The sequence below is a fragment of the Falco peregrinus genome, chromosome 8 (genome assembly GCF_023634155.1).
Source record: "Falco peregrinus isolate bFalPer1 chromosome 8, bFalPer1.pri, whole genome shotgun sequence".
Classification (NCBI taxonomy): Eukaryota; Metazoa; Chordata; class Aves; order Falconiformes; family Falconidae; genus Falco; species Falco peregrinus.
In genome coordinates, this window is record NC_073728.1 from 59,525,905 (window position 1) to 59,552,586 (window position 26,682).

The window sequence follows — 26,682 nt, forward strand, 5'->3', positions numbered from 1 at the left end:
AGGATGCTGATTGACTGGGAATTTTTGCCTGAATAGAGCAAAGTAGAGATGGGGCAGTAGCAGGGTCAGTGTAACTTTGCTGGGGGAAAGGACACTTCTGCCTTTCAGCCTATCTTTTGCCCCAGTACAGCCCTGGGGTGGGCAGGCTGGGTTGGGCCGGGTGTGCGAGATGCAGGCAGACAAGTTGGAGCACTCAGCCTCATCTGGACCTGCTTTGCTCTGTGCATGTTATTTGTAGCTCTGGTCACAAAACCCTGAAGCAGTAACTTTGGTGGCAAGAGCATGAGGTGTGCTGGTTAGCTGGGGACACGCGGTGGCCAGAGCGATCCAGTCCAGCACCGGGGAAGGAAGTCAGCGAGAAGGACAGAGTGTGAACAAAATCCCTCTCCGGAAAGGCGCCCCGTTAATCAGTCAGCGGGGCCGACTCAGCAGAGAGGGAGGGAAGGGGAAGCGGAGAGGGGCTGAGGTGGTGTGCCGGCGCTCGGATGGAGGATCCGGTGCAGGGCTTCCTGCGACTGGAAGCAGGCGGAGAGCAGGAGCTGTGTCATGCCATGCCATGCCATGCTATGCCTGTACCTTCACCCACGCACAGCCTTCGCACAGGTTCCCAAAGCCGTCGCTTGCTGCAGCAGCACTGGCTCTGGCACAGATGCAGCTCTGCGGTCATCTAGCCATCTGCAGCCATTGCAAGGGAAAAACAGCCCCACGCGAGGCTTTCCCGCAGCGCGCTCGAGGGTGGAGGGATGAGGTCAGGCACAAGGCTGGGCCCTGCGGGCTGCTCAGTCTCTGCAGGATGCCCTAGGGTGGGTAGCACTTTCCAGGGTGAGCGTGACTTCCCCACCAGGCAGGGAGATCCAGACCCCAGTGGGAAGCCCTGCCGCTGTGCTGAGAGCAGCAGTGATTTCAGGGTGCAGAAAGAGGCAGAGGGAGCTGGAGAAAATGAAGGAGCAGCCAACAATAAGGAGAAGGCTCTCGGTGCAGCCTGGCCCCTTTCAGAGCGCGTGCTGAGAGATCAAGGCTAGAAAAAACGCTGGGAAACGCGCTTTTCTGAAAATAGACAAGGTGTGAGTGGCTGTGGGATCCTGCTTCCTCTCACCGCATCCCATCAATCCCCCTCTGTTTATTTTAATATCCCGCTGCCAACTTGCTCGGAAACCATCTTGAAACAACAAAGCTCGCCGGGGCTGCCGCATGCCTTTTTAATTACATTAATGCTCTCCCCGTACAAGGGCACGATTTGGTGTGCATGAGAGAGCAGGATCTGCTCGGAGGGCTGAGGAGATAAAGCATCACTGGGGTTGGAGGTGGAGAAGGAGAGACTTAGAGGAGAGGAGACGCTCCATGCTCTGGAGACATCTCCCTCGCACCCTGTGATTTGTCAGAGACACAAACCATCTGTATGTCGGTTAGCAGAGATTTAATGGCCAAACCCAGCACCAGGTTCAGTGCTGAGGAGAGTGAGACACAGGACAGGAGGGAAAGGGCAAGGGCAGCAATGGGGTGGATCTGTCTGGCAAGCACAGAGAGGGATGGAGAATTTGTGAGGGGGGAAAGCCGCTGGCCTTGAAGATGCTTTTTCAGGCTGGGAATGGCTCTGTGCATCCCTTTGCCTGCCCTGGATGCCACAGGTGGCTGTGGGCATTGGCATCCCAAGATGCTAGCCCTGGTGTGGGGCATCAGGGTGAGCAGCAGAGCGTGCCTGATGTGGGGAGTCCTTAAAGTTGCCATCAATCCGGCTCTGGCGAGGAGGCTGGACGGCTGCAAGAGCCGGCCGGGCGCTGGCTGCCGGCAGCGGGAGCGTCCCCAGCCCCGTGCCGCGGTGCTTTCAGAGGGAGCAGTGGTTCCTTTTCCTGTTGTACTCGCGAAGGGCCGCGGACAGGATGCATCTGCAGGAATCCCACAGCCTCAACCTGCACAGATCGTACTTTTCCTTTCTTCCCCTCCACCCCCTGTCGTTGTTTGCTATTTGCTAACAGGTCACCGGGCAGCACGTGAAGGCAGGCAGGGGGTTATTTCTGCAGCCGTCCTGCTCCCCCCGAGCCCAGCAGAGGGGCAGATGCAGCACACAGCACTGGCTGAGAGGCTCCTGCCACCTTGGGCCACTCGTTCACTGGTTCAAGCAAGGGGGACCACTCCGGCTTTGAGACCCCCTTCGGTGCCTGCTGCAGCCAGCCCCGGGGGGTGCCACGCCAGGGGTTTAGGGGTTAGCTCTCCGCTCGCTGCCCCGGCGTACTGCCAGTGTGAGCGGGACTGCTGTCCCCGCCGGCGCCACGGCAAGCCATACCTTTGGCATTCCGGGCTGAGCACCGTGGGGGCGGCAGGCACCCCTACCAGGCGATGGGCTGGCTGGCCGTGGCCATCTGGGGTGCGGTGTTTGTACTGGGATAAGTGTGTCCGGCAGTAATAGGAAATGCAGCTTAGCGGAGAGATTCCTTCCCCCCACCCCCTTTTTTTAATAAACCTTGTTTGAAGGGATTTTACCAAAAATGCGATCATTTATTTTCACAGCCCCGGGGTGCATTTTTGTGTGTGACATCTGATGTGTCTGGCCTCAAGGAAGGAGAGGTTGGAGGCACGGGGCAGGGTGTCCTCCACGGGGGCCTCGTGCCGCCCAGTCCCAGGGGCCATAGTGACACCACTCCGCCCCGCGTGTTGAATGACAAGCGATGGTTGCTGCTGTGGTTGAGAGAGGTGTCTGTAGGACGGGCCGTGGGGAGTGGGACCCCCACGCAGGCGGAGCTGACGCTGCCTCACGCGGGCAAGGGAAGAGGAGGCGGGAGATGGTGGGGGAGATGGCGGGCGCCCTGCCGTTGCCATGGGGGCAGCCACGGGGACACCAGCTCGGAGCCGTGCGCAGGCGGGAAGGAAGTGGAGAACAATCGGGGAGAACAAGGCCGGCGGCCCTGGCCTGGCCATGCCGGCGGTGCCGCTCAGCACGTCCCTCCACTGCCGTGTCCCCCTCAGCAGCCTCTCCTGGTGGCGGTGGACCCTGGGCACCCCAGGCTCCCCACGGGCCTGGCTCCTCATGCTGCCTCGGAGGCCTCGTGTCAGAGGGGCTGGTGGCTTTTCACCACATGGCTCTACCGCAGGGCTTCCAAGGCCCTTAGGACACAGTTTTGGAGGAGAAGCATCCTACAGCATTCCTGCTGCTTGCAAAACCTATGGAAACACCATGTCCTTGAGAGCTCTCCCCCTCTGCCAGGCGCCCTGATACATGCGCTGGCACGCTGTGAGGGAAGGAAAGAGACACACACAGAATGCAGTTGCAAAACCCTCATGTTTCTGTAGGAAATCAAGCTAGCAACATATTTTTGCATTCCTTTCTTCCTCAGCATTTAGCATCTACCTGAGTCACAGCTTCACATTTCGCAACCTTTTTTTTTTTTTTTCCCCCCTTCTATTTCTGGTTAGTTGGCTTGCTTGTTTTTGCAGTCACCGAGACTTTTCTTTTGAATTATCTCACATCTCCAGAAGCTGGAGTTTTAAGATAAAGATCATGGAGTAATGACAGTCAGCAACACTGTGCTAATGAAAAACAAGGGGTCCGTCTCTGAGGGTAACCGGTACTTCAAGATGTTTTGTCCATGAGGAGCTCGCTTAGGGTGCGTGTCTGGCATGCCGGAGATACAAGCACATCAGAACTGGGACTCTCCCAGACAAAAGCTGGAAAATGTGTGTGATAATGTTTAACTGCCCGTCCTTGAGCCTGGATAATTTCAGTCCTGGAATGCCTGTTTGTCTGTGGTGCAGGGAAGGGGGCCGCTGTAACCCCCAAAGGTTTGGTCCTGTTCGAGTGACTGCCTGCACCTGAGAGTGCCTGGCAGAAGGATTCAGTGGATGCCTGCTGGCTCCTGAGAGCACCTCCATACAAATGCAAGAGTTTTTCATTTGTGGTATCTGGGCACCCCTGATTTGTCCCTGTGATTACAGAAAATGATGTGTGTACAGAAAAATCTCTTGGCAGACTCCCTCCAATTACAGATAAGATAATTTCAGAGCCCTAGTCCAAGCGAGCTCAATCTCAGTCACCTGGTGAGGAATGGCCACACCTGGATTCTCTGATTTCTGGTCTTCCAATCTTTTTCTGGCTCTCATCTGTGTGAGCCCAGGGGCTGTCTGGCCCTGGCCCAAGAGCTGTCACTGAAGAGCTGCTTGCTGTAGCCAGGAGGGCTGCAAAAGAGCCACTTGTGTCCCAATGAGCCAGCATTAAACTATCTTGTAGGAGCAGACTCCTACGAGATGTTTCCTTCAAGAGGCTTTGCCCCTCTCTGGGCTCCTGATACCAAGCTAGCTGCTGCCCACAGCGGTGGGTCCAGGCTAGCAGATGTTTGCATCATCCCTTCTCTCCCCTCTCTCCACAGATCTGGTGAGCAGCTATTCTATGACTCCCCCTACTCTTAGCATCACCGAGGAGGAACACATCATCAACGCCAAGGATACACTGACCATCACCTGCAGGTAAGGCACAAGCGAGCATGGCTCTGCCTAGACCACTTTACCTGGCCAGTGTTGGAGGACCAGGCAAGGAGAGCCCACCAGGGATACCTTGGCTGCAGTACACCTGCAGATCAGCACAGCTGACTAGAAATCTTCCATGTTCACCGAGTGTGAATTCATCTAATTAACTAATTGAGAAAGAAGCTGAAGACGTCTCAGAGGAGATGGTGATAACCTCTGCTGTAGTCTTACAGGCATAAGGTAGAGAAACATTTATGTGATCTGATAGCTTCCTTGTAAGCTTTTTAGGGAAACTGGCCTTCCTGACTCTCCTTGTCTTTACTTTGATGCTGCTTATTCTCACCTCATCAGTGGCTGCTAGGGTTGTAGTTCTGGTTTATAAATCTGGTGGGTCATTTTGGGGGGACACTGAAAAATACCCATGGGAGAAGGCAAGGCTGCATTTAGTGGTGGCTGTCAGAGGCTTCCAGCTTTTCTAGGAAGCTGGGATTTAATGCTCTGTCACGTGCACGTGGCAGTGAAGAGAAGCCCCGGCCAGGCCAGGTGAATAATTCTGTGAGAGGAGCTGGAGAATCTCTGGTTGTTTTGGAGACTGTGGCTCTGAGGAGGTGATGTCCCTGAACCGATTTATCCTGTGCTGGGACAGTTGGCTCTACATGTTTTCAGCACCACCCCCCGTCTTGGAAAGACAAAAAAACCCAAAAACCCACCAAAAACCAAGTGGGAGAATTGACTGAAGGTTAATTTTCCTGACAAAGCTGGAGTTTCCCTTTAGCAGCTGAAAGCAGATCCACGCTTGGGATCCGAGTGCTAGGGCCCGATGGGGGTATAAATTCAGCGTGGGCCTCAGATGGGTGTTCCTCAGTGTTATATATAACCATGGAGCAATTACTGCAAACACTTGGCTGGCATTGTGTTCATGTCTTGTCACAAACATATTTAACTTTTCCAGGAACAGATGGCATTGCTTTTACTTTGTGAATCGGTTCATAGCCAGGGGAGAGGGACAGCGGAAAGGCTGTTGATAGCAGTACTGCACTGATTTCACTCAGTCTGGGAAGCTAAGTGGTTGTGGGCTTGTCCATACGGTGACCTGAGGAGCCATGGTGTGTGCTAGGTTTGGCAAGTGTGTGAGCTGGAGGACTGTGGAAGAGGAGGGAGTCTGGGGACTCCAGTGCTCTGCCACAGTAGTTCACTCCACAGAGGGATGTGGGAACTGACACTCTGTAAAACCTCAGAAGAGGGGGCATTCAGTGCAATTATTCTGAATAAGCTTATAATCAGGCCAGACCCTTTCTCAGCAGCGGCCCAGGGAGGGACACAGAAAGCGGTTTCGAGACTGTGTTGCTTGCAGATTGAACCAAGGCTAAGGGACGTACTGGAGTTAGAGGTGTGGTTAAACAGTGTCTTCTGCAGTCACGCATGAACGTACCTACCTAGCACCATAAAGCGGGAAGCCTTTCTTTTGGGGTAACCCTCCTGCGCTGCAGCCGAGATTGGCCTTTCCTTGTGTGCTTGTTAGGTATAGATTAATATGAACGAAAATCACATGAAGTGGGAAAAGTCTGCGCTGGAAGTCCTTGCAGGAAGCATAGCACAAGCTACCGAGTCTTCCCGAGAGGCACCAAGCTCCCTGTCTCCTGCTGCAGTGCCAAGGCTCGTCTCTCAGTCTCACTAGGCGGCATCCAGACAGCGTGCTGGTGTGGACACAGCTGAGACAAGGAAGATCCCTACCGCTGGCTCCTGGGTGCTGTGCAGGACTGAGCTGCCCAGCCGAAGAGCAGCGGGGCCATCCGCAAAGAGTACTAAAACCTATGAACCCTCCGCCCATGTTGCTCCCAGGTTGCCCCCCACCTCTGCATCCTGCTGTCCCAGATGTGCTCCTCAGGGGTCGTACAAGTGTCCTTTGCACCATCTGCAGGTAGATAGGTCTCAGCATCTCCTGTGTGGCTCAGGGATTCTCCTTCTCCCTCTGAGCTCTCAAGCCTGTGTTTGTCTAGTGTCTTGAGGAGAGGATTTTGACTGTTGGACACTAATACTTCATTTGAATGAAAAGTAAATCTTTCCTGGTCCCTGGATATCTAATTACGCTCAGCTGCTTCTCCAACCTCTTCTCTGGACCATGGCCCACACTGGGAAGACCTGGCTTGTTTTAATGGGAGCTGAAGGGAAAAACATGCAGACCACCAAGAGAACAGGCAAAGGAGAGGATGGTGGGGCAGGGTAGGGCAGAGACAAACACGAAATCAGATCCAGGATCCAGGGATTTCCTGCTGAGCATCTTGTTGGAGGTGACTTCAATTTGACCCTGGTCTTCCCTTGAGAACAATGTCCTCTGGCTGCTCTTCGAGCTGCCCTGGAAGCCAGGAGTACAGGCCTGCTTGAAGCAGTGCTGCAGGCAGAAAGCTGAGCTCAAAGCCCGCCATGTGAGACTCCCTGAAGACCTTTCAAGTTTCACCCACCGAGCGTGAGAGTCCCGCAGCCAACTGCGCTCTCAGGCTCCCTTGCAGCAGCCTGGAACTCACACACCCACAGCTCTGCATGCTTCTGCTCCACAGCCCGCCTAGCCTCACTGGTGACCAGAGTCCATGCCAGGCCATGTGACAAGTGATGCCTCTGGAGCTGGACATGCTTAACAGAGACCCAAAGACACAGCACACCCACAAGGAGCCACCAGATGCTGGGGCTCTGCTTTTGCAGATGGCATCACATCAAGGCATGTTCCCTTGTCACCCAGTACAACGCACCCTTGAGAGGTCCAGTCAGAGCAGGGGACCAATGCAGGAGCATCCCCTAAAATACAGATCGTGCCAGGGCTGGCTGAGGCCCCCAATGATATTTCGATCTAAGCATGTGGCAGAGCAGGGCAAAGGGGCTGATGCCCACATGGACAGTGCATCTTTTATTAGGTCCCATCCTGAGAAGGAAGGAAAGAATATTGTGAATCTCTGTATTCATGCCCTCGGCAGCCTGCGCTGGGGGAAGCGGAGAGCTTGTGCTGTTCCAGCTCATGAATATTGGAGCAGAGCCCACAGGAGCCAGCTGCACAACAGCAGAAACTTCCAGAGGGATCAACTTGGTCCTGGCTGTGCCAGCCCCGCTCCATCCCATCCCATCCTGTCCCATCCTACAGGTGGCGGGTGCTCAGGTGGAGAGGGAAGGTCACCCAGCCATGGTATTTAGAAAAAGAAGGGCAAGGTTGTCCTTTGCTGCCCAGTGTTAACAGATCTGGCTTGCAGATGCATAAACCCCACTCTGGCAGAGAGGAAGTATTTGACCCTGGAGCCCTCTTGGCTCCTGTGGATGAAAATGAGTGCGGTGGCAGGTCTGAAGGAGTCGAGGGTGAGGCAATGCCCCACCACAACTGCTCTGGAGCAGTCTGGGGATATACAACACCTGCTGCTCTTTCCTACACGTGTGTGACTGCTGTGAACATCCTCTGTGGTGCTGAGTGGGGATTTGTCTTATCCCAGCTGAGCCACAAAGCCACAGCCAGCTTTGCCCATCACACCACACTTGGGAGCTTCAAAGAGGATTGAAGAAACGTGGTGCCAATTGCAACATCTCCCTTGAAGAGCATCCGTCCTGAAAAGATTTAGGAAAACAGCTGTGGAGAAGCCTACAGTACATCTGTTTCCAGCTGGCATCAGCAGGCTTCATTGCCCAGAGGCACATTATCACAAAACTGAAAGAAAACAACTTGGGAACAAATACTCAGAGGTGGCAGATAGGAGGGAGGGAACCATGCAAAACTGCTGCCTGGACCTTCCCCCAAATGCAGATGGTAGATTCAGAAATAAATGCAAGTGACCCTGGCTTGCCCTCATCCCTTCCTTCTTCTGGTCCTCTTAACACACCAGTGATGCTAACTTGGACTCACACTAATGCCTACACCTTGTGTCCCCACTGAATCTGGTCAGCAGCACATGATGCAAGGAATGCCTTAGTTTAGAGCTGCCCGCAGGCAGGTCTGTTTATACTGGCCCATCCGTGTTTATATAAATACGTGTCACTCAGCTACTGCTAGCCTTGTTGGTTAATAAAACAAGTGCATCTGATAATGTGTGAAAATCCCAGTGGGTAAACAAATAGAAAGCGGAAACACTGGAGACTTGTACAATTACCCTGCTCCACATGGAGTGCCAAAAATGCCTGAGCAAACGCAAGGGGCTTTGGGGCTCCTTTGCACAGTTGGGGTCTGAAGCTCTTGGCTGTGGGTTGAGAGTGGGGCCAGCCTCACGGTCTGCACCCAGTGCAGGGGGGCCATGGGCGCAGTAGCAATGGGCATGGCAGGCGCCACTGTTTCTTGTTTGGTGATCAGATTTACTATTATTTTCACTGTGCATGCACAGGATGGGAAAAACTCAAAATTCAAGTGTTATTTTTATTGAAGTGTTTGTGAGACTGATACTTTGGAAAAGCCTGCCTGTGAATCATGGACTCAAGCCTGTGGAGCTGTACTTCCAGTCCTGCCTCAGGCACTGATGGCATCTTTAGTGAATGCAGAGGTTTGAGCTGGGTCAGAGGGACTGTGTGGCTGTCCTCAAGGGCTTGCCACTGCCTCCAAACCCTTGTGCCTGGTGACACGAGGAGAGCGCAGCACACTGTCTCTGAACTCATTTGTAGCGAGCTAGGCAGCAGGAGCTGGAAGAGAGCAGTCTGCAGGATGATAAATCAGCTGCTGAAAACAAACACAAAGGAGCAGGTCTTTCCCCCACACTTGGACAGAAATCCTGTCCTCATTGCGTCTGAGCCATTGTGCCCTCCGATGGCACCTTATCTCGCTTCCTCCTTGCTGTCCCTTGCTGTCTGTATCCAGCTATTGGTGACAGTCACGGTCTGGCTGCACTTAAAAGCATCAGCCTGCGGAGCTGTCCTGGCAGAGGAGCTGCATGTGCCAACACGCCTATTCCCAACTTGCATAATAGATGAACCCCGTTTCCCCTAATAGAGCAAACGGTGCTGACAAAAGGCCATTTTTACCCCCACAGCTGTCTCTTGTGATGTCTTCTTTTTTCCTATTTCTTTTTTTTTTTTTATTTGCACATTCTTAAGTGACTTTCAGCTACACTGGCAAACTTTCAAGTGGGGACTGGGACTTCCTCTGAAAGGGGCTCTGATTTCACAGAAGGAAACTTCCAGCATGGAATAAAAGCTTGTTTTGTTTGTAGTAAACAAGCACGGTTACAGCAAGCTATGGTGTGTGTGTGTGTACATGTGCATATGCAAGCCTCCTGCTCTGGAGATCCTTGGCTATATATAAATACACATGTGCACGCTTTGTCTGGGGGTTTCTTGCAGTTCGTGGCCTTTTCCATTTGTCTTTGGGCTGCTGGTGAACAGGCTCTGTGGTCGTGCCTTCAGAGAGGTGTCTGTAGTGGTGGGAAGGGGCAGCAGCCCCAGGCCAGCCAGAGGAGCATGCCGCGGGGGTTGAAGGGGCTGCAGGGTGCTGTGCAGAGCAAGGGAACCCCCTCCCACAGCAGCAGGGAAGGAAACAGCTGCCTGCGGGACAGAAGGCGATCAGCTGAGCATCCCCTTGTTTTCTCCTTGCTGTCTTTTATCCCTGACTCCCTCCTGCTTTTCTCTTTCTTATTTTCTTTCCAATCTGCTCTCCTTCCCTCATTCTGCTTCCCACTCCATTCATCACACTACGAGCCCCAGCCAGCAGTTACAGTGAGCCAAGGGAACTCATCATGTCCATGTGTTTTCTAAATAGCTCTGGACCCCTTTTAATGATGTGATGGAATAGAGAATAGATGGAGCCTTGCCCTCACGGTCCTATGTGGCTCCTTGTCCTGGCATCAATACCAGTAGGACAAAATCATGGGAGAGGGAGACCCGTTTGTGAGTGGGCTGATACCTTACAACTTAGCATGGCCTGACAGGTGGCCTGGGGAAGGGGACAAGCCTCTGCTTGCCCAGCAATTAGTGAAGCTGCTTGCTGTTTCCCTGTGCCTGTTTTTCTCCTTGGAGGATGGCTGTTCCTCCATGCTGTCCCTGCACATGGCTGGCAGGGCCATGTGCAGATGTGTGCAGTCACACAGGGCAGTTAAATCCCCACCACGTTCACCCTTGCTCGGCCCAAAGCTAACTGTCCTCTTTGCCCCTGTCTAGAGGCCAGCACCCGTTGGAGTGGTCGTGGCCCGGGGGCAAGGTGGACCCTGCTGGGAAGGAGAAGGAAACCGAGTTGGTGGCCTCAGCAGCCCCCAGCAGCGGCCGGGCGATCCAAGAAGAAGACTGCGAGGGGACCAGCACGAAGCCATACTGCAAAGTCCTGGTGCTGACGGAGACCCAGGCAAACGACACGGGTTACTACCGCTGCTACTACAAGTACATTGATGCCAAGATCGACGGCACCACAGCAGTCAGCACCTATGTGTTTGTGAGAGGTAAGAGCCACGTGGCGGTGTGCACCTTCAGGCTGGGGGAGATCAAGGCAGCCTATGCACCAGCATAATACCGGAAAGATTAAAAAGCCCAACATGCCCCCCAGCCCCCCAGGGCAGAGCCTGGCTGCTGCAGGCTCGGGGAAGGGGCCAAATGCTGTCTCCCTGCACTTCCAGGGAACCAATATCCGTCCATGGCGGCAGCGCCTGGGATTCAATTACGTCCCGGCCCGGGGGCATCGCTCCAGCCGGGCTGGAATGCAGGAATTTAAGGAGTGAGAGCCAGGCCTCAGAGATGCTTCAGCGCTAAAAAAAGAACAAGAGTTAGCTACTGGGCAGCTGGGGGCTCTCTGGGATGCTAGCGGCTAGGCTAGGGATGATAATGTACCTTAAAGCTGAGACTGAGACAGGGAGGGGAGTGGTACAAACCCACCATGTGCAACCTCCTCCTGTCCCCAGGCTTGATGGCCCTGGAGCAACTCCACAGTGGCAGACCCAGATGTTCCTCTCTGCACTGCACAGGGACTCCCCGCACAGGCAGGGTTATGAGATGTGTTTTGGAGGAGGAGGGCTCGCCACTGGGCTTGGAGCTGGAACTTCAGCTCAGCAAGTGGCTTCGAGGCCAATATTCAGCTTCTCCATGCCCCAGGGGCTCCTCCTCCGCAGTCTCCCCCACTGCTCACAGCACACTTCAGCAAGATAAATGAGCACTGTCCCCTGGAAACAGTTGGCCGAACTATTTCTCTTTCCACCCCCATTTATTAGTTGGTGCAGTTGTCACGAGCCAGGCAGGTCATGACACACAAGATGCATTTTTCAGAAGTCCCAGAGCAAAGCCAAATTTGCCTCTGCAACTATGCAGAGAAAAATGCAGGGGCAAATCAGAAAAGCTGGGCAGCTGCTGGAGAGGCATTGAGGTCTGTTTGGGCAATTTCCTCTTGCTGTAGGCTCTGCTCCCATCCTAAAACAGGAAAGAGCTTCCCTGGATCCCAGAGCTGTTGTGAGGCGACATCTGTGAGTTGGACTGGGGTGTTCAGACACTCTAGTGCGTTGTATCAGGATGGAGGCAGAGAGCTTTTTACACGAGCTGAAAATAAGTACAACCGTACAAGCTTACATGCAGAGAGTGCTTTTACAAGAGTGATTTTCTTTGTTATCCAGCAAATGCCACTTTGACCCCTTGTCCACCTTCTCTCACCTCCAGCCTCATCTGCAGCTCAGTAATGGCTCTCCTGTTTACCAGAGAGCAGCAAGTGTGCACGTGCGGTGTAGCTTAGGGGCAATAAATCCCACGCTGTCAGGGCCCATGGGACTCACTGCCCGTGGACAGTGTGTGTGCAACAGATCCAGCCAACACCTCACAGTGTTGCTGTGCACATGGCTATGCAGCACATGTTCATACTCATTCCAGTCAGGCTGTGCCCTGTTACGGCTATCAAGCATCCAGGAAACCTCAGAATCCGCCTTTCCAGACAGGACAGGCTTTCAGGCAGGAGAAGGGACATGTCAAGAAAACCCAGGCATACGGTAACTGTAGCCATTGCAGAACATCCAGATAAAGCTCTGCCTGTTCCTGCTGAACTGGGCTGCAATGTGAAACTGTCCCTGGAGAGCTTGTAAGGGCTGATGTAAGTGTTGGGGATGTTTGGAGACGGCATGATCGGACCACAGGTTTATCCATCAACCTCATTTCTCATGTTAAGAGCTTGGTGGAACTGCCAGGAACAAAATATCTGTGCTTGGCTGGAAAAATGGGTTCTTCTGTATTTTACCTGCAGCTCAGTTCTCAAATGAACTCTCCGTGCATATGTCTCATTTCCCATGTGTCTGGTTAGGTGTGTATTATATTACAGATACAGATAGCACTGTAAACATACGGAATGCCTCATCAGGGTAGAATAGGATATGTACAGCCCCCATCTCATAAAGCTTAGCATATATTAATGAAGAAGATGCTAAATTATTCCCATCCGACCCATTAAGACAGCCTTATTGAAAATATGTGATGTGGTCAGAGAGGGGAGTTAGTGCATGAATCACAAGCTCATTGGCAGCAGGACCAGCCCAGTAAATCAGTTCTTGGCTGCCATCTGAGCTCGGAGGGGACCTCACAGTCTCTCATCTCTGGCAGTTGTGCACCTTCTCCTCTCACGTGCCCAGGGCTCAGGAGAGGAATGAGGAACGTGTTCACACTTGGAATCAAATCTGTGATTTCAGAAGACAGCAATCCGGTGGCAGCGCAAAACCCCAGGAAACAAAGATAAGAATTCTCTGGGCAATCTGTATTTTCGTAAGAGCTGACCAATGTGTTTCCTGTGTATGGCTTGTTTAACCTAAGCTGTAGAAAAAAGTGCTTCACCTTGAGTAGGTCTTTGCAGCGTGACTATCACTGAAGCAACAGCTTTACAGATCAAAAATTAAAGGAATTCCCTTGTGCACTTAACAGTGGGAACACTGCATTGGGTTGAGTTGGCCCCAACGTGATCTGAACAGCCAGAATGCCCAAATGGGGATCATTACTAAATCCACTTGTCATTTTAGACAGGCAGCTTCAGGGCTTGGATAGTAGAGGGAAGGAGTCTCAGGGCGGAAAAACAGATGTCCTCATGCTACAGTCTCTTAAAATCAATGGTTTAGCTGCAATCCAGGTGAATAAAGAGTAACTTTTAAGGTCACTGGGACCATTTGGTCTGATTCCAGCATACCAGAAGCCATAAAATCTCTCCTAGCAGATCCCAGGGGCAGCCCCACATCTCCCAGCTGGGGACCCACCACCTCCTTATAGAGCCTGCTTCCTGCAGGGGACAATTTCCATGAACAGAACTGATCATGACCACATGCTGGGTGGACGTTTCCAGAGACACGACTCTTAGAGAGGAAAGACACTGGCACCACCAGGCACTGGAGACACTAGGGACCAGTCTCTATTCAGAGCATCCTGTGAGGCATGTGTCCCTGTGGTAATGGCAGGCAGGGGCTGGTACTACAGAAGAAATATCTATCAGTGAGGCACTGACAGAGGACACCAAGAAGCCTCGCAATTCTTTGTCTCTTCCAATTTTATCTTGCTCACATTTAGTCAGCCTGGGTGGGTGCTGATTCTATGCCCTGTTTGGGAGAGGCCAAAGAGTAGAAAATCCCTCAAACCAAAAGTGCTGCCAAGCAGGCAGGTGAGTAGGTGCAGCTGGCATGAGGCACTGCAAGATAAACCACACATTTCTTACCCTCTGCCCAGCCATGGCTTGGGATACAAGCGTAATTGCATCCTGGTCTCACCAGTTCTTTCAGTGTATCTGAAAAAGAGCCAGGAACGGGGTCTGTGCTGCCCTGTTAGCTTGCCATCTCTTTGGGATCAGGTAGGTCTTTGCACTCTGTGTCTGGATGGTGCCTAGAATGATGGGTCAGGGCCACAACACACCTGCTTTATATGCTGCCACCAACCCTTTCCACCGTGGAGCCTTGCTTGAGCTTTTCTCATTTCACACAGGCGACACGCTGAGCAGGATGGGGCAGCCCCTTCTGCAGACGCTCTGGTTCTTGGTGCTACCTCCACATAGAGTTTAGCGTAACGTCCCTGGCCTTGCTAAGTCATTTCACTGATTAATTTTGGGTGGTTTTGTTCTTCCTGTCAATATTTGTGCTTGCAGCAGTTAGGAGGCGATGGGGTGGCAGCCCTGGAAAGCTCAGCTCATCTGTTTATCTGCCGGTTGGGATGGCTGCAGGATGACATCTGCATACCATTCTGCTGCGGATCACTTCCTCACCCTGGAAGGTCGAGCTGCCTGCCGCTGCAGCAGGGCGGCACAGCCCTGCACCATCCCTGCTGTGGGGCCACGCACAGTCACCAGCTGGGCAGGCACTGAGCCTAGGACAAGACCTGCTGGTTTCACGAAGGGTCAAACCCAAGCAGAGACCTTGAGGGGGCCAGGAAAGGGAGGCAATTTCCAGCACTACCCAAATGTCACACAAGTGCCGCTCCATCAGTACAGTGTTTGGTGTGGAGTAGCTGGCTGGCCTAGGCGCTAACCTTAGCTGCTCCCTTTGCATTCCCAAGCTCCAGGTGCCTCCTCTGACTGTCACACATTGTGACAACTCCCTCTGGCAAGCTCATGCTGTGCTAAAGAAAGCCAGAAAGCCTCCTTTTCTTCTGGTTGGTCTCCCTTCCCAGTTCTTTTCTTGCCTGTTTAGTTGTTCTTCTCCTTATATCTCTTCTTCAGATTTTGAACAGCCATTTATCAATAAGCCGGAGACCCTCCTCATCAGCAAGAAGGAGAACACTTGGGTACCGTGCCTCGTGTCCATCCCAGATCTTAACGTCACGCTGACCTCGGTGAGAGCTCGGCCAGCGGGAGACTCTGGACCAAGATGTATTGCATTTGTTCTGCATTTGTAATTGCCTCAGTGGAAGCAGAACAGGCACTGCCAGGAATGGGAAATGCAAGGGATACATTTTCCATGGAAAGTACAAGCCACTGGCTTCCTCATTTTATTTGCTGGTTGAAGCTGTGCTGGCCAGTTCCCTTGGGCAGACCTCACGGGTTTCCTGCCAACCTTGCTTCTCTTCCGTGGAATTCTATGAAACAAAACCAGACTTTGTTTTAATCCCATTTCCCTACAGCATCCCCTGTTTTCTCTGGTCTCTGTGATCTACAAACCCTCTAGGTGGTCAGCATCCCCACAAGGGAGGAGGCTGCAGTCCTGGGGCTGATGACTAAAAACAGCTCTGTTATCAGTTTGCTTGTGTCTTTTTTTTTTTTTCTCTCTCTCTTTTTTTTTTTTTTTTTTTTTTTTTTTTTACAATGCAAATACATCCTTCCAGGATGAGTGTTACCATTGTACAAAGGCCTCCAGGGACACTCTGGGGTCCAGGGGCCTTTCCCTTGCCCGGGAAGGACACTACCCAAGGTCAGCACTCATCCCAGTGGGGCTGATGTTTGGGATATCAGCATCAGTTTCCTTAACTATCACTAGAAGTTTCCATTCCTGGAAGTCTCTGGCCCACTCTGCAGACGGAGAGGCTCATGGTGCAGGATACGGCTGCTAGGGGTGTAGGGGAGGCCACCATTCCTAGATGACAAACCCTTGGGGGGAGAGGGCAGGAGGCCAGCAGAGCATGATGCTGCATCTTCTTCCCACAAAAGGGATGTGTTAGCTAGCATAAAGCCTGGAAGGGGTGGGGTGGGAATGCTGTCACCCTCTTATTTCAGTTGGCAAAATGTTGATTTTTCCAGCAAAATCCCCTCATCCACATTGATGGGAAAAGCACTTTCTGGGACAACAAGAAGGGGGTGCAGGTACCCACACACTTGATCAGGGACTGCTTGTTTGTCCAGTGTGAGACTGTCATCGACAAGAAGGTCTTCAGATCCAATTTCTTCATCATCCATATAACAGGTGAATATTTGGGAAGGTGCAGGTAGGGCAGCCTGGATGACTCTGAAGTCCGTCAGTGTGGCTCATGGGGTTGTTATGGTGCTTTCTAGTTACATAGACTCTGCACGGTGCTTATATCTCTTCTACCGCGTGCCAGAGATACACCAAGCAGAAGGAGGTCATACCCAAGCTTCCTGTAACTGCATAGTTGAAGTCAAATTGTTAATAGATCAGAAATGTCTTTTCATTGCCTCTTCCGCATCAGGGAGTGAGTTGTATGACATCCAGCTGTATCCCAAGAAAGCCATGGAGCTACTAGTGGGAGAGAAGCTGGTCTTGAACTGCACAGTGTGGGCTGAGTTCAACTCTGGCGTCCGCTTCCAGTGGACTTATCCTGGCAAACAGGTACCGGCAAACAGCGCGGCTCCCTGCGCACTGAACCACTTCCCTCTGAGTCGTCCCCTCCTGCCCCCTCATTGTTCCTCTTCACATCGTTGGCAGGGCCTTCATGATCTTAACCAAGCTGTGCCCTGGACGTCTTGGTCAGAGTGCTTCCCATTTTTCTGTCCCACGGCAGAAGGCAGACAGAGGGAAGACCCCTCTTCCTGGCAGAAAGTACCCTCCTTGCCAAGGTGTTATTGCTCTGGAGCATTCCTGGGCAAACAGTGGCTTCATTTCCACCAGCGCAAACATCACAGGCTTCAAAGGAGCTATTCTAGTCACACAGCCCTGGTTATGGAGAGCCTGTGAGGAGGTCCCTTCCCTGCTGTGTCTTCTCCTTGTTGTAGCCTCTGGCTCTTGTGAAAAGTGAGACAGGGGAGTCCCCTGAGGGCATCACTGTTCACTTACCCCTAGGCTCCCAGCCTGGTTACCGGCCTGTAGACCAGAGCTAAACATGTGCTAAATTCTGACCCCAGCCTCAGGCAGTCAGTCACATAGGGCTTGTTGCCTTACCATCCCTGAGGACGGCAGTCAGTGGTGGAGATGCCTGTCCAGGGAAAGGCAATCGCTGGGCAGCAAGAAGCAGAGGCATGAGGAGCCCGTCTGCACAGCCTCATCCCACTGATGTCTCTCATCCCCCTCTCTCTGTCCTTTCCCACAGACACAGCGGGCAGTGATGGAGCCCGAGCGCCGGTCACTGCAGACACGCACAGAGCTCTCCAGTATCCTGACCCTCCACAATGTCAGCCAGCAGGACCTGGGCAAGTACACATGCACTGCCACCAACGGCGCCCAGATGTTGGAGGAGAGCACTGATGTCATTGTGCACGGTACGGCACCTTCCACTCCCTTGCAGAGCCGCAGCCAGAGCCGAGCTGCAAGCAGAGCAATCCCCAGACTGCTTAGGCAGTGCTTGGCCCAAGGCTCACCAGAGGGGCTCCTGCACCTCCATCCCACTCTGATTTAGTGAGACCCCACCTTCCTCCATTCCCTCAGCTCTTCTGTGCCCCAGCACCACACTAGAAGCATGATCACATTCAGTAAAGTGCCAAGATGATGAGAGAGAGAGAGAGATGCAAACACCAAATTGGCCCAAGTGCCAGTGGGATGGCAGGACACACGTCTCATGGCCCTGCGGCAGATGCAGTGCCCCTGTGGCTTGGCTGGCCTGGAAGGCACAAGCAGGTGCACGAGGCACCATCAGCACTGGGCGGCTGTCTCGTGGCAGCCGAAAGTCACGGGGCAGCGCAGCCTGCCTGCGTGCCTGCTGGCTCCCAACAGCGAGGCAGAGGCAGCTCTTTAACTGCCAGTTAACGCAGCACAGTGCTGTGCTGGCCTGCCCGACCCTGCCCGGCACCCACTCCCTTCTGCTCCAGGGAGGGGGCCCTGCTGGGAACAGGGATGTGGAAGAGAGCTTGGGGGTTGTATGGGCAGACAAGACAATAGTGGATTTTGGTTATTTTGACAGTGGTAATTATCGTTATGAATGGTTATTACTGTTGTAGAGAAGTAGTCGTGTTCAACTGCAGTGCCACAACACCACACCTGTCCTTGGTCCTTGAAGTCAGGCCCCGTAGAGAGTAGCAGAGCTTGGTGACAGCCTATCCCTTTGTGCTCTCCTCTCCCATATTCACCCTTTTTTCTTGCAGAAAAGCCCTTCATCAATGTGGAGTGGAGGAAGGGCCCAGTGATAGAAGCAACCGCAGGAGATGAAGCCGTGAAGCTGCCGGTGAAAGTCGTGGCTTACCCCCCACCAGACTTCCAGTGGTAACGCACCTTTCTTAGCCTGAGCCACCTTCTCCTCTCCTCCTTCCCTCTGTCAAGTAGGGAAGCTTAGCCTGGCCTCATTGCTAGGTCCCTCTGTGCCAAAGATTGTCCCATGTGTCACTTTTTTCCACCCATGGGGGTCATTTCTCCCACCTGACCTGGCTCTCAGCTGCACAGCTTGGGACAGGAGGAGGTGACATCTGGGGGAGAAGCAGCAAAGGTCCTGGCTTGGCTTGGCAGCTCTGCACTGTCTGGAGGGGCCAAGTGGAGCTCCTGCAGGAGCTGCCCCTCTTGTACCCCTGCCGCGAGGATTGTGGCTGCCCATGGGAGCAAGGGAGTGGGCCAGGCTGTGCACTGCATTGTGTTGCACTTTCACCAGAGCTAGCTGGGATCGAGGAGCTTTGCACCTGCACACTGCTCAGGGCACAGCTACAACGTCCCTGACCCCACACACATCCGTACAAGACAACGCACAGACCCGTAACTTGGGTCCAGAGAAAGCCCAGAGGTGTCTTCAGAGAGGTCCCCAGTGCTAGAAAGGGGCACCCTGACTGCACCTTAGTGGGGACCAGCAAACCCCTGCCCAGCTGCCAATGGGACACTTCCTCCCTGTGGCTGCATTTTCTCTCTGCCTCCCTGCAGGTACAAGGACGGGAAGCTAATTCCCAAGCAATCTCAATCTTCAATGCAGATCAAGGATGTGTCGGAGCAGCATGCTGGGACATACACGCTGGTTCTGCGGAACAGGCTGGCAGGGCTGGAGAAGCGCATCAGCCTCCAGTTAATTGTCAACGGTAAGGGAGGGGGCCAGGTCTAGAGCCAGGGGGAGAGTGCTGCATCCATGGCCCCAGCCTTTGGGCTGCTCCAAGATCAAGTCCCCAGTGCTATCCTAAAGCAGTTGGTATCTACATCATCTCCTTCTCCCCCATTGCTGAAGGATGCTCTGGTCACAGTGAGACTGGTTCCTTGTGGTCTGTGTGATATGGCACAGTTTTGTTCCTGGTTCCATCACTCTGGGCAGGATATGGCCTTGCTCAGGGGCAATTTTCCAGCTGCGGTTAGAGATGCAGCTGAGGGTGACTGACTGATGCAGACTGGAGGGCAGGGCAACTGCAACAACACACACGAAACCTGGAGTGGGGGCAGTTCCTCTGGGTGGGAAGCTCTTAGGGAGCTTTCCCCCAGCAGAAACTGGTGCCTGTCATGCAGGAACCAGATACCAGCACAAAAGCATTGGAAGAGCACTGCTGCTTGGAGATTTGTCTCTGGCAGTCTCTGTAGCCCTGTGCTGGGGGCTGCCAGACAGTGCTTTGAGCCCTGCAGCATCCAGACAGTCACACCCTGCAGAGGAAGGAGAAATGACATCACTTGAATTTGCCTAAGTATAACTTGCTCTGCTTTGCAGGCCTGAGCTCCCCAGGAGCTGCCCTGAGTGCACATAGTGCTTTAGTGCCCAGTCTCTATAGACGGGCCTGGGGAGGGCTGTGCCTGGCCTGGGGATGCAGCAGCTGAGCCTGGGGCCGCTCATGATGTCACTCTGATCCTTGCAGTTCCTCCACGCATCCATGAGAAGGAAGCCTCTTCCCCGAGCATCTACTCCAGGAGGAGCCCCCAGGCCCTCACCTGCACAGTCTATGGCATCCCAGCGCCAGAGGTAATCCAGTGGCAGTGGCGGCCGTGGATGCCCTGTCGGATGTTCTCCCGACGCAGCCTGTAAGTGCCATTTCTTCCAACACGCATGTCTTATCAGGCCACCAGAATGGCATTAGAGCTCCTTGTGACCATGGCTGTGTCCAGACTCTGTCTTGCTTTTGCTCTCCCAGCCACAATATGGCAAGAGGAGGACAGCACTGATAGCTCAGACACCATATACCCACTCACCCTGTGGGGAGGCAGTGGAGCATAACGGATTCTCTTGTACTCTGTGTGAGAGTTTTGCCCAGCCTGGCTGGCGTCAAGGGCTTCCATAGTTTCCCTACATTCTCAGCCATCTGCATCCAGCAGGGAATGTCTGTGGCCCTGCCACACCTCACAGCACCTGCAATAAAACCACTGACCACTGTGCTAATGGCGAAACTGAGACACATTGCAGGAGAAATTGTCACAGCCCCTTGGTAAGACCCTGAGAGAGCAGCTGGGGCTCACCCCATTCCTGCCCTAAGGTCCCTGTGTTTTTTTGGTCCTTCATCTTCTGCTGGGTAATGATGGAAACAAAGGCACTCATAGGCAGGTGAGCAGAACTGCTGCATGTGGGGAAGAGTTGCTGAATCCAGGAGAAATGCCAGATCTCCGCCAGCTGCTAGGATGGTTTGCCAGGAGGGTGTCTGTGCAGGCAGAAAGGGCACATGACCACTGCCTGCACCCTGGGAAGCTGAGGCAGCACCAGGCAGGGCTGCAGTGGCATTTTTTAGTGGTAGCCTCACAGGAAGAAGGAAAAGGGATGCTGGAGAGTTGTAGCCAGAGCAGTCAGGGTGGAGGACATCAGGGTGCCTGGAGGAAGCCAGGTCCTGCAGCCCTGTGCAGGCTGTTGCTGAGCCAGGGATGCCAGAGAGCTCTCCATCACATGCAAGTGCACTGTGGCCCTGTCAGGAAGGCGAGGCCCATGAATTATGAGCACTGTCTCCCAAGGCCACCGTATTCCTGCCTAGCATAGCTCCAGAGGATGCAGGAGGCTTCTTTCTAGCTTCCTGTTGTTTACACAGCTCACTGCTGTGCTCACCTCGCCAAGTGCTCTGCCCTGCATTGCCAGCGCGCGCCCTTGCCACTGCTCTCAGGCTCTCAGCTCCCCACTGCTTCCCTGTCACCATAAGCCTTCTCTCTTCACACCTCCCACCCTGGATTTTGGGCAGACCCTCCAATCTTCCTGCCCCATCTGCATTTCTGGAGCACCCTGCAGGCTGCAGCATCTGGGGTCCCTGACAGATCTCGGCACTTCCTCCCACACGCCTGTTTCAGCCCAAACAGGTACCACCCTGCCCTGTCAGACACCAGCAGCATCTCTACTTGCGATGTTTCTCTCCTGGTATTTATTGAATCAGGGGTAGCAGGAGCACCCTTGGGTGCTGCACTGTGTGCTCTCCAGGCCAGCATCCAGCCAGTCTGTGATATCCCTGACTCAGTCCCAAGCAGGGGTTTAAGACCTTGTTGCTGAGCGAAGGCATCAGGAACTTCCTTTGGCACACACGAACCAATTTCACTTCTGCCTTTCTCCACCATTAACATGAAACCACAGGCCTGGGGGTGAAGACACTGCCTGGGACACAAGTATCTGTTCCCTGCCTCAGTTTTCACATTTATAGGTGTTTGCCTCACTCATGATTGCAGAGCACCCTTATAAAGCACATCAGAACTGTGTGTAACCAAAAGACCTGGGAAATTGTGCAGCGATAGAGGACAGGGGCGTCAATTCTCAGACACAAAGCTATTTTTGCCACCTTTTCCCAGCTGACCTTCTCTCTGTCTCTCTCCTCTTTCTCCTGCTCCTCCCCTGCTGCTGCATTAGCAATAGCAGGCACCGGGCAGCAAGGCGTCATCAGCGGGACCGGATGCCCGAGTGCAAGGACTGGAAAGATGTGTCGCAGCAGGACGCAGTGAACCCCATCGAGAGCATTGACACCTGGGTGGAGTTCGTGGAGGGGCGGAACAAGGTGAGGCTGTAGCCCCAAGCCTGTCCAGGAGCAGGGAGATGCAGACAGCACCCTCAGACTGGTCCTTTGTAATCAGCCAGCAATAGTGGCCTGGAAAAAAGCCTGGCAGAGACAGATTTGGGGAGGGCTTCACACCTCTGCTGCTAAAGTAAACCATCAGCGGCTGTTCCCAGCTCTGGGGCTCGGCAGTACCAGGCAGCCCCAGGGCCAGGGAGAGCTGTCATCTTTGAGAAATCATCCTGCGTCCAGAGAGGCTCCCTCTGGGGCTGACTGCGCAGAAGGATTTACACTGGTTGCTGTTGAACACAGGGCACCCAGCTGGGGAGGGCATGGGGAGCGTGTGCTGGGGGGGATCCCATGGCCATTTCTGAGCACTCTTGTGTGAGCTGTTCCAGGACAACCAAACCCCACAGAGCAGCCTGGGCAGCTGAGAAGGTTAAGCAGGAGTCACAAACTGACCAGGAAATCTCTGGCCTTGGGAACATGCAAGTGTGTGGTGGGTCTTTTCATCCAACTGTCCCCATCCCAGGGGGGTGAGGGTGGTATGGAGATGCTGGCATCCAGCCGCTGCAGATTTGTGAGTGAGAGCACGTGTGCCCCACAGAGCCCACTTCTCCATCACAGCATTTCCTCTCTGGAAAGAACATCTCTCCCTCATTGCAGCATATGACCTGCAAACAGCCAGACACCGCTTTTGCTGCCTGTTTCTGTGTCTGTCTCTCTGGTAGCTGTGAGTGTCAGGTCTGGACCGTGACGGGGTTCCTGTTCCCACTGGTGTCGGGCACCAGCCGCTCACAGAGGGATGCAGAACAAACAAATGGGCCCCTGTTTCCGAAAGTCACTTCCTGTTTTCCTACACACCTCCAAAGGCACTTCCCGTTCCCTGGCCTGGCCAGGAGGAGTTCATCACTCTGCCAAAAGGGTGGCAGAGGCAGATGCTTCTCCTTCCCAAGCAGCCAAAGCTCCTTCGTAGAGGGTCAGAGACTGGCGTCCCTCAAGGAGGCAAACAGGGGTGGTGGGAGCTCCTGGGTGAGAAGCCCTTGTGTCCCCTTCCAGATGTGTCTCTCATCTTGGTCGCTTTTGATCTTTCCCTTTTTTCCTTATTCTCTTCCTCCTGTTCCTCAGCTGTGTCCTTGTCATTCCATCTATTTGGTTGTAACTGTCCTGGAGGTTCAACTTAGGTTGTGCAGCCCAGGGATGTGCAAGAGCTCTGTGAGAAGAGAGCTCTTCCATTTGTGATGGGATGCTATGTCCTCTTTCTCTGCTTTCTCTCCCTCTCCTCCTTTCTGTCTGTCTTCTCTTACCATCCTCCTGTGTTTTATTATGTCCAGAAAGGCCGAAATGAGCCACAGTGTGTGCAGTGCACAGCCACGCACTGCAGACAGCAGGACGATGCCAAATCCAGAAACCCCAACCCAAACATAACGGTGCACATTAGAAGGAAAATCCCCAAGAAACAGGAAAAGCAACGCACAAAAGTGCCAGCAATAGGGTCACTTCAGCTGTATTGAATAACCCCAAGAAACGGAAAAGGCAATGCACAAAAGTACTAGTAATAAGGTCACTTCAGCTGTGTTGAATATGCACTGAATGAATGACTGTTCCTTCTGATTAACACAAGCTAATACATTGCCACTTAGAACGGAAATGCTTCCCAAAGTCTATGGGATGAATAGTAAAGGTAAAGTAGTTTCCCTGTAGGAATGCTTTTTTTTTTTTTTTTTTTTTTCTCCATTTTAAACATTGTTCCATTAGAGGGATTTTTGCATGTAATGAACTTGTCATTTAAACCGGGAAGGAGGAGAAACCTGTGCTTTAAACTTCAGATCTCCTCTAAGGGGAGTGCTTGTAACATATTTGGCAGCTCACACATGTGCCGTGTGAGACAGAAGGAGGAGAGCTGCCTTACTCCCCAGCTGCCTTTCCTGGCTTATTTGGAGGCAGCATCTCCTGGGTTTGTGCTCCCAGGGCAGCAGCCTGGCTCTTTGCCCAATCTTAGTCATGTCTTACTGGAAGGAGGGAGGGTGAAGCTTTTAGGACTGTGTCTATGTACACCTGGAGTTTAAGGACAGAAGATGACAGCTCTTCCTGAAGTAGTGGGAGCTGGGATGCTTTCACAGGTTTGATTTCCTTACAGATAAAAGGAGTGCTTGCAGGTCTGTAAATACCTGTAAAATCCACTGAACTCTGTGGGACACTAAGTAGTCATTTAACTGCAGAGGGCTCAGGGAATCAAAGCCTTGGTATTTTTTTCCTTTCTCTCCGCTGTATAAGCTTGGCAGGAGCTTAGCCTACCCCTCAACCCTGCATCTTGTTCATGTCCCCCTTGCTGGGCACAGGCCTGTCCCCATGGTGGCGACCCAAGGGGCTTAGCTCCCAATGGAAAGCCATCTATGCTGGCTGGGCTCTGCAAAAAAGGAGCAGAGATCAGGAATAAATCCACGTCACTGTTGCTAGAGCTAGCAGATGAGGCTTAAAATGCACAAAGGGCTACGGAATAAGGGGCTATTTTTGCATAAACTTTTCCCAGGTACAGCTGCCACCTGGGGCCAGGCTCACTGTGTGCTTTGCTGTCTGCCAGAGAGCAGCACTGATGCTGCTTCTCTTCCCTTTTGCTCTTCCTAACTCCTTATGCTCTCTCCCTCCATCAGACAGTCAGCAAACTGGCCATCCAGGAGGCCAACGTCTCAGTCATGTACAAGTGTATTGCCTCTAACAAAGTGGGTCGAGACGAGCGGCTGATCTACTTCTACGTGACCAGTAAGTACTGCAGATGTCCCCTTGACATGCATCAGCCGAGCTCTCTGCTTGAAATAGGCAGGTCCCTAGACCTGTCAGGTGCTGTCATTCGCAGCTAGCACCTTCAACAGTGGCTAGGAAGCCAGCAGGAAAGCAGGGCTGCTCCAGAGCTCTGCTGAGTGGCAAAAACCTGGAACACTGGCAACAGACAGCACAGGCAGAGTTTGGCAGGCAGACCTGGGAATGAACCGGTGCTGCCTGTGTCTAGGTCCTGGAGAAGCCCTGGCAGGTCCTGGGCTGGGGACATCCTGGGCTGGGCATGTGCCTGGTCCAAGAGCATCCTCTAGTGGCACTGCCCGCCCTGCTCCCAGGGAGGGTCGTGCTGGCCCGAGCCCCCCCAGCAGTGTCCCCACGGGATTTTGGTGGTGGGAGGAAGCCGAGTTTGTAGAAGCCAAAGCCCAGTAGCGTGGGCTGGAGTCATGACCCGTCAGGGGCTGCATAAGCTTCCTGCCAGTGGTACCCCATGCTGGCAGGAGTCTGTCCCTGTCTGCTGGGGACAGGGAGCCCAGCAAGGGCACAGCAGGGGCTTATCTTTGTGCCTCTCTGAACAGACCCCAGAAGCCAGGGCTCATGAGCCTCATACATAGCACCTGTACTGTAAGAGCCACCAGCTTCTGCGGAGGCAGATGAACAGCACCTTGTCCAGCCTGGCTGTGTAACTGTCGGCACATGTAAAAGCAGGTACATGTGCAACCCAGGATGCTGCAGCTGAGCTGAGAGTCGTAACAGCCTAATTCAGACCTCCCAGACTTGTTACACTTGTGACCCCTCTTAATTTGACCGCGGGACTTCAGCATATCCCGTAGCACTCACTGGGCTTAAGCTGTCGATTGCTAGCAGTTTGCGTGTCACAGTTCTGCTCTCGATCAGTTTCCTTTACCCTGGCTGAGGACAGGGGGGTCTCAGAGAGCTGAGCCCAAGGAGACAAGTTCATTGTGTCTGGCAGCTCAGCCATAAAAACTCATTCACATGTTCATTTCCTTCCTGAAAGCCATTCCAGACGGGTTTGAGATTGAGTCCCAGCCCTCGGAAGAGCCCATAGAAGGGCAGGACCTACAGCTGAGCTGCAATGCGGACAATTACACCTATGAGAACCTGCAGTGGTATCGGCTGAACCTTTCCAAGCTCCATGACGAGGAAGGCAACCCCCTCGTGCTGGACTGCAAGAATGTCCACCACTATGCCACCAAGATGCAGGGGGAGCTGCGCTTCCAGCCTGACTCCAATGATGCAACCTTGCTGCTCACCATCCCCAACATCTCCCTGGGCGAAGAGGGAGACTACGTGTGTGAGGTGCAGAACAGGAAGACCCGGGAGAAGCACTGCCACAAGAAATACATCTCTGTGCAGGGTGAGGGTCCACAGGGCAGGCGGGAGTGACAGAGGAGAGCTGATGCTCTTGCTGCCATCAGCTTCCCAGTCTGTCCCCAGGGGAAGCCACGCAATCAAGCTAAACTCAAGGTGGCAAAGGCAGGGCACCTGGGTTCTCAAGACACCCTTCAGCAGGGGTCAGAGACCCAAAGCCCCCCAGGAACACAGATATTCTTTTGATCAATCAGTTTCCCGTTTTCCCCTCCTCCTCTTTGTGCTGCTCCTCCAGCCCTGGAGATTCCTCGCCTCAAGCAGAACCTGACAGACATTTGGGTGAACATCAGCGACTCCATAGAGATGCGCTGTAAGGTGGATGGCAACCACGTTCCTGAAATCAGCTGGTACAAAGACGAGAAACTGGTTGAAGAAGTGTCAGGTACAGTGAGCTGGGGATGAATCAAAGGCAGGGCATCATGTCCAGCAGCTGGAGAGCTGAATAC

The 26,682-nt window shown here is 53.3% G+C and overlaps 1 protein-coding gene across 2 annotated transcripts in view; it reads left to right on the forward strand.

Moving 5' to 3' along the window:
• Positions 1-26,682, forward strand: part of FLT4 (fms related receptor tyrosine kinase 4) — a 59,788-nt gene that overhangs the window by 17,464 nt on the left and 15,642 nt on the right. For both annotated transcript variants that reach the window (XM_055813212.1, XM_055813213.1), the window contains exons 2-14: positions 4,362-4,458; positions 10,573-10,847; positions 15,062-15,174; positions 16,076-16,238; positions 16,483-16,622; positions 17,320-17,488; positions 18,308-18,425; positions 19,068-19,219; positions 19,976-20,138; positions 21,928-22,072; positions 24,724-24,832; positions 25,863-26,222; positions 26,472-26,618. In XM_055813212.1, the coding sequence (XP_055669187.1) occupies positions 4,362-4,458; positions 10,573-10,847; positions 15,062-15,174; positions 16,076-16,238; positions 16,483-16,622; positions 17,320-17,488; positions 18,308-18,425; positions 19,068-19,219; positions 19,976-20,138; positions 21,928-22,072; positions 24,724-24,832; positions 25,863-26,222; positions 26,472-26,618 (2,151 nt within the window). The remainder of the gene's footprint in view (positions 1-4,361; positions 4,459-10,572; positions 10,848-15,061; positions 15,175-16,075; positions 16,239-16,482; positions 16,623-17,319; positions 17,489-18,307; positions 18,426-19,067; positions 19,220-19,975; positions 20,139-21,927; positions 22,073-24,723; positions 24,833-25,862; positions 26,223-26,471; positions 26,619-26,682) is intronic.